The sequence below is a fragment of the Myotis lucifugus genome, unplaced genomic scaffold (genome assembly GCF_000147115.1).
Source record: "Myotis lucifugus unplaced genomic scaffold, Myoluc2.0 scaffold_83, whole genome shotgun sequence".
In the NCBI taxonomy this organism is placed as follows: domain Eukaryota; kingdom Metazoa; phylum Chordata; class Mammalia; order Chiroptera; family Vespertilionidae; genus Myotis; species Myotis lucifugus.
Genome location: NW_005871131.1, coordinates 865,317 through 874,288, shown reverse-complemented (window position 1 = coordinate 874,288; position 8,972 = coordinate 865,317). Strand labels below are relative to the sequence as shown.

The following is an 8,972-nucleotide window of genomic DNA, read 5'->3' as shown; positions in this document are numbered from 1 at the left end:
TTATCCTCCTTATAGTTTCCTAGTGGGAACAATATGTCTCCCAGACACCCTCCCTTATTAGATATGAAAAATTTAACTTGGGTCCCTGCTCATCTTTCCCACATATTCTTTTTTCTTTTTTTTTTTTTTTTGGACAATGATATTCTGATAATGAAATAGTAGAGAGCCTTAATTCAACTGGCCAAACATATCATAAGTAACAGTGGATAAAAAAGGAAAGCATATAATTAACGTAATAAAAATTACGATAATACAGGTAAAGCGTTTTTCCGTTGCCTGGGATGCTTATTCCTCTCAGACCCTTCCTTGCCTAGTAGTAGACATATTCTGTTCCTAATTGGTGTTAATTGGTTTAATACTGTAGCCTTTGTTCCTGGAATGTAAATGTCACACTAGATGCAGAATACCTACTAAGGCAAGCAGCAAAAAGACTTGGATCATTGTAGCTCAAAAATTAGAAATGATCCAGAATATTTTTAATAAGGTTATATAGGATCTGACTGCCTCCCATTCACTGCATTTTATTTTGAATAATACTAATTGGACCTTGAATGCCACCTAAGGTTATGGACTTGCCCCATCCCCAGCGGTCCACCCTGTTCAGCAAGACAAATGCTGACACTGAGACATCCTAGGAATGGGCCTTTCTAGAACCGTGGGACCTCCTTCTCCAACCAAAAGGTTGGTCATCAAGGCATCCTTTGGATTGACTTATGACCGAAAGGGGGACGTGTGGACAAAAAAGGGGCCACATACCAAATCGGACAAACTCAGGTAAGGCCTGCAGGGCAGCCTCGCAAACACAAGAGAGACCTGACAGATGGTCTGAAATTAAGACTTTTTAACTGAAAGCAGTTTATGGCAGGTAGTCACGTCCTAGGCTAGAATCTTCCCTGACAAAGGTCAGTCCTTACCGAACGATGCCTGTCTACTGCTTTTGCATCCGCTCTAACATTGCTCTGGAATGGCAGGGGAAGACCCCACAGAGCACAAACAGGGCACCAGGCAGAGACCACGCAGCCTCTCATTATTGCTGTTAATTGTTGACTGTTAACCCTCCTATACCCACCGATGCAGGCAAATATGTGTCTACCATTTTACCTTTTATCCACTCTCAGAGGTCTCCCCTTCCCCCCTGCTTTGCTCTCTCCACCCTCGCTAATCTGTCATCAATGAATCTCATGTACCCCACATACCTCTTCTTTTATTGTAATGGATCAAACAAGGTGCAAAACTGCCGGGCTCTGGAGCATTATGTTAATCTACCCTGAGCTTTGCTTCCCAGCAGTCGTCAGTGTGGCTCAAACTCACACAAGTTCTCTATAGGTTTGAGTGTTTCTTACATTAACATTGGGGCATCTTTTCAAATGAGAAAATGTTTTTTAAGTGGAAGGAAGGGGTAGGGAGGGTGGGTGCACAGAGCTCCCTATAGTCTCCACGCCTTTACTCTAGTACCTGGCTCTTTAAAAAGCTCAACAGATGTTTGCTTAAAAAAAAAAAAATAAAGGGCAAACTTTTTAAAACTTTAAACGATGCGCAGCAAAAAATTTTCCTTCAGAAAAATACCGAATCCTGTAGCCCTGCGCGCTGCGCGGCCGCCCGGCGCCCGCAGTGCTCTGCCCTCCCCCCACCCCACCCCCACCCCCACCCTACCCCACCCCACCCTGGGGCCTGAGGGCGAGCAGCGGGGACCCCAATCTTCTGTTGGTGGGTCAATTCAGAAACATGAATGATAACACAACATGGTATGGAACAGTGGGACTCGGCACTTTTGCACAGGACGTTTTGGGAGCTGTTTACTGTAGTCTGCCTGAAATTGGGACAATATTGAGCAAACGAGCTTCGTCAGGTGGAATCTTGAGGTTTTGCCGGCATGAGTTTGGTGCTTGGGGAGTGTGAAAGCTCGTGAGCTCTCCTGTCCGGCGGAGTAAACGGAACTGGTGACGCCCCCGCGCAAGTTCCAGGGCTTGTCAGCAAGTCCTGTCGCGAGGAGGGTGGCCGCTCAGGATGACACTGGGTGACCCTTCAGCACTAGGTGAGTGAGCGAAGAAGCATGAGAAACACATAACATCTACTGAGAAGTGAAACTGGAACCCCTAAATAAAGGTGTATAAATCAAAACAAAAAAGAAAAATACCAAACTGCTGGCTGTGCTTTCTAAACGGCGCGGGAGATGGCCACGGCGAGCTTCGTTCTATCGCCCGGGCGCTGCCCGTGCCCCCGCCGCAGCAGGTCCCGCGTCAGTGTCCAACCTCGTCGGGCAGGAGCTCGGAGCGAGCTCGCGGGCAGCCTGGGTCCGGGCGTCGGGTCGGTGCAGCCGGCGGGAGGGAAGCGCCTGGGGCCCCTGCCTGCCAGCTCCCCCGCGGGGCCGTGTGCGCCCACCCGCACCTGGGACATAACGACGCCGGAACCCGGTGCCCGGGGTGTGGGCGCAGCGGAGCATGATAGCTACCGTACCGCCCAGCCGTGAGGCCCAGCGGAGAGGCGGAAGTCGAGGGCGCAGACTCTGCTGGGGGAACCTTGCTGCGAAGGCACCTTCCTGTCCGCGACTCCGCCCCCTCCAGAGGGGCTCGGCTCGAGAATTCAAGATGGAGTCGCTGAGTCGAGCTGGGCAGGAGATGAGCTTAGCTGCTCTGAAGCAGCACGACCCCTACATCACCAGCATCGCAGACCTCACGGGCCAGGTGGCTCTGTACACCTTCTGCCCCAAGGCCAACCAGTGGGTGAGTGCCCGCAGGCCACTGAGGTCTACCGCCCGGCCACCGCCTCTTAAAGGGGCCGCGCGGACCGCCCTGGGTGGGAGGTGATGCCGGAGGCCAGGGCGGCAGAGACGAGGCCAAGGACTGGAGAACCTGACCGGCGCCTGAGGGGTGTCGGGGCCTCGGGATTGGGAAAGAGGAGCCGAAGAAATAGGCCCCAGACATCCGGGGGGAAAGCCAACCGAGGGGAGGGTTGGAGGAGGATCAGTGCCTTGGGGTCGGGTCCGGGGAGATGGGTGATCTGCCTTCTTTGCTGATGTGTTAGGGATATGAGACCGGGGAGGTCAGAAAAGATACCTGCAAGTTGAGGATTATCGGTAAATTACATACACAAAATCTAGGAAGCCAGCGCTCCTCCTCCCCCCCTGCAACAGACATCAATAAGGGCCCCCTTCGCAGAGGTCATTTGGATCTAAAGATTGAAATCCAGTTAGTTTCCATGCTTGGAAGAGAGGTGTGGGTAAGCCCCGCTTTCATCCAACTACACTCAGTTTCCAGAGTTTTGGGAAAGACTTCAAGGCACTTTAAAGGGCTTCCATGTTAATTAAGTTCCCTTGAAGCCTCTGGAGAAGAGTGGCCGTAAAGGTGTCTCGTTCCAGCTGTGCTGCTCGTGATGTCATCCCTGAATGCTCCCATCAGACTAAATATTTTTGGGGGTTTGTTTGTTTTTTTGCACGGGAGGGGGTCCGAAAAAGTTACATTCCGTCTGTTCACTGACTTGGTCCCTGTTTGAAGCTTCCTTCATTGCTTTAATTACATAATTTCCTGTTGTCTGGTAATTGGTCCTTCTTAATTAACTCATTCAACCACATAGGTTTTATTTACACTTAGAACAATCATCCGTAAATGTTTGGTGAATTGGATTTATAAATGACTGATGTTCACACTTCAGTAAGAAACATCCTTATGCTAACAGAACAATGAAAGATTATCATCATCGCAGATTCCTTACGATCTAATACAGGTATAAGTTATATGTAACCAGTAATTTTGTGAAAAGCGTTTGGTATTTATAAAGTTAATTCAGATGAAGGCAGTTGTCAAGATTATCTTGCTTTAGATCTTTAATTCACCTCCTTGAAGAGGAGGACATATGGGAAGCCACAAAGAACAAAATTATAGATTTTTTTTTTAAGTGTAACTGTTTTAGAAACATTGGCTTAGTTTGTAATTGTTCTGAATGGTTTTTCTTTTCTTGGTCTAATTATAAACTTGTGAAATATGGATTGCAGACAAATGTTAAAGACTTGTAATAACATTTGAAAGTCAAGAAGTAAACATTTCATGATGATATTTAAGCTAAGGCAATCAAGATGATACATATTTTTTTAAAAGAAGAAAAAATGCTGCAGATATAGGTATGTTGCCGAGTTGAATATCGCATATTCATTAATATGCATCAGTAGCATAGAAAGGATGCAAAAGAAATTGCTAAAAGTAGTTGGTGGAGTGAAAGAGTTAGCTTGACCTGTTCAAAAGTGATTAATTTTAAAATAAATTATCTTAAACATGAAGTATTTCTTCTCCTTTGGAATATTTGGGGTTGCATTATGGGGGTAAAACTAATTGTTTAATTGTCTCTTTTAGGAGAAGACTGATATAGAAGGGACCTTATTTGTATATCGAAGGTGAGTTTTTAAAAAAAGGTACATATTTTTAAATGTCATGGTAAACAATGTCACATGAAGTGGTTCAACCCTGTTCATTTGTCTTTGGAACCTTCCTGCTTGACCCTTCAAGTATTCATTCATCTCTAGCTGTGAGAGTCTCAAGTTACATCTCGTCTTTGAGCCTTCCTGTGATTCAGAACACACAGAACTAGGACTTATTTAGGATCCTGGCAAAGTCTTAAACAGAAAACATTTTTTAATAATGAACGAGTCTTAAAACAGATGCCTTCCTCCCCACCCACCCCCACCCCTGTATTAAAAAAGATACATAGTTGAAATAAATATAATACATGTCCTTAGCTCCATAAAATCATATAGTTGAAGATGAGTCCTGCTGCTCTGTGGTTACTAAATAAGAGATTATCTTCTGTGACTCTGGTTCTTTCCCCTTTCCAACTCTCTCCCTAAAAGTTCTGGATTGTGTACAATGTCTTTTGTAATGTGTATGTTATTTAAATATATTTTCATTGATTTTAGAGAGGAAGGGAGAGGGAAAGAGAGATAGAAACATCAATGATGAGAGAGAACCATTGATCCCATGTACTGAATCACCCTGGAATGGGAACCAAAGACATTTCTTACTGTAGGATTTGAGGCATTTTCTAACTCAGGAGAACTATGGGAAGACCTGTTTGGTACAAGAAAAATCATTATTGTATTGTCAGTCAAGTGATCCAGGCAGAGAGAGGTATTGAGGGAGAGTGGCAAGAGGCTTGGTGTGGCTGCAACAGGAAGAGCAAAAGGCAAAGGAGATGAAGGGGGTGAGGGGGGACAGACATATCTCCTAAGGCCTTGTGGCCTTAATAATAAGGACTTTGGCCTTTACTCTGGGGGACTGAGTCCTTGGAAGCTTCTGAGAGGAAGAGGGTTAAGATCTGACTTAAATTTTTTTGTTTACTATTGTAAATGCTAATATTGTGTAATGCGATAATATGTTCATTCTTAGAAATTGAAATAAGTAGATAACATTTCTGCAAACTGACAGTGACTATAGATTATTATTTTTCTTCTATTAAATCTAAGGTCAGCTTCACCTTACCATGGTTTTACCATTGTGAATCGATTGAATATGCACAATCTTGTTGAACCAGTGAATAAAGATTTGGAATTTCAGCTCCATGAACCATTTCTTCTGTATAGAAATGCAAGCTGTGAGTATTTCTCTTTGTGTTTTTTTTTTTTTAATATTTTTATTGATTTCAGAGAAGAAGGGAGAGGGAGAGAGAGAAACATCAGTGATGAGAATCATTGATCGGCTGCTTCCTGCACACCCTCTACTGGGGATCGAGCCCCACAACCCAGGCATGTAACATGACTTCCTGGTTCATAGGTTGATGCTCAACCACTGAGCCACACTGGTCGGGCGAGTATGTCTGTTTTATTGCAGTTCATATATTTACAATTCAAGTTGGGTGACTTTAGTTTCTATTAGCACATTATTTTTGGAGTTTTAAGTTATAAAAAAGTTTGGTCTATACTCTTTTATAGTTATAAATCAGTCTCAGTAAGATAAAATCTTGTAAATTGGGCTTCTAAAATTAAAATACTTTTGTTTACAATAACGTATGTTATTTTAGTTAACTATACTATTTAATATAGTAGCATTACATTATATTCCCATTGTTTGAAGGTAAGTTTCACCCTTTGTTTTCTTTTTTTTAAGGGAGAACTTTCTAGAGTAAGACTTTATATAAATATATATATAAAATTTTTTACAGAGAGGAAGGGAGAGGGATAAAGTTAGAAACATCAATGAGAGAGAAACATCGATCAGCTGCCTCCTGAACACTCCCCGCTGGGTATGTGCCGCAACCAAGGTACGTGCCCTTGACCGGAATCAAACCTGGGACCCTTCAGTCAGCAGGCCGACACTCTATCCACTGAGCCAAACCGGTCAGGGCTCACCCTTTGTTTTTCATGTGACACTGAATTATTGGCCGCTCATGCCCTTGAGCAATAGGACTTAGTTTGAGAGACACAGGATGGGAACAGATTGCTATTTCTGTCCACAAAGAAAGTACTATCTTTGCCTTGATTGTGGTATTTTTCAATCTGTTTGCTTAGTTGAGTGTCTGCTGGGTACAAATGCTGGGCCAAGAGGTACTATACGTTAATGTTGATGATACAATATCCTGTGTAGGGTAGGCAGGCAGTTAAGTCAACTGAGACTCAGAGTTGAGTGGTAGGTACTCAGTTGGAGAGTGAGGATAATAACCTTTTTTTTTTTTTTGGCTTCATAGTCCAGGGTCCTTTCAGGCATTTTACAGACTCTTAACAATGGTTGGATATAGTCGGCAAAGTTAGAATGGTCCATTCAAGATGTAGTGTACTAAAAAGTATGCAGTGCTTGGTTTCTGTATTTCAATGTGGGTAATGAACGTATGTATGGGTGAGGACAGAAGGTTATGCTGTAATTATCATCTAAGGAAATTGCTGGAGACAAACGTTGCTTCTGACTTAAAAAGTAAAAGTTACTGTGTTTGAATTTCACTTGACTCGGAGGTAACTAGAACTGGGGGGATGTCTTCAGAACAAAATATAAAAAGCTACTAGAAATTATGCATCTTTTAATTCCTGAATGAGAAATGGCAAGGTCAATTTTGAATCTAAAAGCCCCAAATTCTTCTCCCTAACTCACTTAGATTCCATCTAAGTAAAATGAAATCTCTCTCTTTAATAAACTATTTGTCCAGGTAATTGAATTACCTCTGAGATTTTTAATTTCTATGGACATACTAGACATGCCTTTTAATACCTAATAGTTCTGATGGATTTATTTAAACAAGTGTTAACAGTAGAGTTATTTCAGATGGCTGTTTTCTTTGTGCTGAAAATTCTGTTAAAGGGGAAATTCTGCAAAGGAACACATCCAACTTTTTTAAAAAAGAGAAATTGGTTTAACTCTGCTCTTTACTACCTGAAAACTTAATTTAGCTATTGCTTCTAAGAACAGTTTGATCATTAAAATAATCAGTAGGGAAAATTATCAGAGGCCCATTGACTCAGTTACCATTCAGTGTAAGCCTAAAGTGAATGGTATTATATTTCTTTCACAAGTAAAGTTTCTTTTAAAGTTGAAAATGCAACTTAACACACATAAAATGTAACCATGATTAACCAAAAGTAACTAATCAGAGCTTCAGTTATCTGGAAATATTTCTATATCCATGTGTAGAAGACATGAAGGCAAATTATAAGAAAGCAAGCTAATGTTAGATTTTATTTTGTGAAAGTCTAGCAAGTAAGTGTAATCTGGGGTCAGTATAAAAACGTCAATATTCTGTAACCCAGCATAGTATCAGCATCATAGGTTAATTTGTTGTAATGTTAAGATCTTAAATCATCAGTAGTGTTTATTAGAGTATTCTTGAGCAGAAAACTGCACTAATGCATTTTGTTTTAGAGATTTTCAACTAAAGAGATTGAAACAAAGGTTTTCCTAGTTCAGTGGTTCTCAACCTTGGCTGCACATTAGAATCACCTGGGAATCTTTTTTTTTTTTAATATATTTTATTGATTTTTTACAGAGAGGAAGGGAGAGGGATAGAGAGTTAGAAACATCAATGAGAGAGAAACATTGATCAGCTGCCTCCTGCACACTCCTTACTGGGAATGTGCTGGCAACCAAGATACATGTCCTTGACCGTAATCGAACCCTGGGGACCCCTTTTAGTCTACAGGCTAATGCTCTATCCCCCTGAGCCAAACCAATTAAAGGGCCCTGGGATCTTTTTAAAATCCTGATTTCTGGGCCTCCATTCTCCGGAAATTCTGTTTCTTTGTTACTAATGTTGTGGCCCCACCCCATAACAAAGAAACAGAATTTCCGGAGGATGAGGCCCAGAAATCAGGATTTTAAAAAGATTCCCAGGTGATTCTAATGTGCAGCCAAGGTTGAGAACCACTGTCCTAGTTAAACAGAAAACTCACTTAACCAGATCATTTCATTTCCCATTTAATTGGGCTCTGAATCATCTCCTAACAGTCTTACAGTTTCTAAAATTGCTAATTAGAAATTCAAGCACACGTCAGCTTGTTTTCAGACCAGAGAAAGGCCTGGGAAGGTCAAGTACAACACTGTGGGTATATTAGAAAGTCTAGAAAAGGAGCTTGGGGGAATATTTAAAGAAATAGCTGGAACGAGGAGAAGTGACAGGATAGCATAAAGTGATGTGAGAGTGTTAAGGCCTCTCTTGAGTAGTGTATATCTTGTGTCTCATCTTAACAGTAGGTCAGCAAACTGTTGAGTTGTTCAGGGATTTGTTCTTTAAATAAAAAGTTAATTAGTGTCTGATTGTATGTATAGGTAATTACACCTGATTCTGTAGCTGCACTTCTGTTATTTTCCTGTGGGAAATACCACCAAGACACCTGACCCATTTTACTCAAGTTACACCTTCAGATCCGGCTTCTTTCACTCAAATCAATTTTTAGATTTAATATAATAGAAAATTGAACTATAATTTTTTCTAATTCCAAATTATTTTATTTTTCTTTATTTATATAAAATGCTCACCACCACCATCATACCCCCCAGAAAAAA

The 8,972-nt window shown here is 41.8% G+C and overlaps 1 protein-coding gene across 3 annotated transcripts in view; it reads left to right on the top strand.

Moving 5' to 3' along the window:
• Positions 1-2,550: 2,550 nt before the first annotated feature.
• Positions 2,551-8,972, top strand: part of DCP1A (decapping mRNA 1A) — a 50,399-nt gene continuing 43,977 nt past the window's right edge. For 2 of the 3 annotated variants that reach the window (XM_023755684.1, XM_014457679.2), the window contains exons 1-3: positions 2,551-2,723; positions 4,347-4,387; positions 5,453-5,580. In XM_023755684.1, the coding sequence (XP_023611452.1) occupies positions 2,589-2,723; positions 4,347-4,387; positions 5,453-5,580 (304 nt within the window). In that variant the 5' untranslated portion in view covers positions 2,551-2,588. Of the gene's footprint in view, positions 2,724-3,590; positions 3,724-4,346; positions 4,388-5,452; positions 5,581-8,972 lie in introns of all 3 variants that reach the window. The other variant, XM_023755683.1, reaches the window with a different exon arrangement.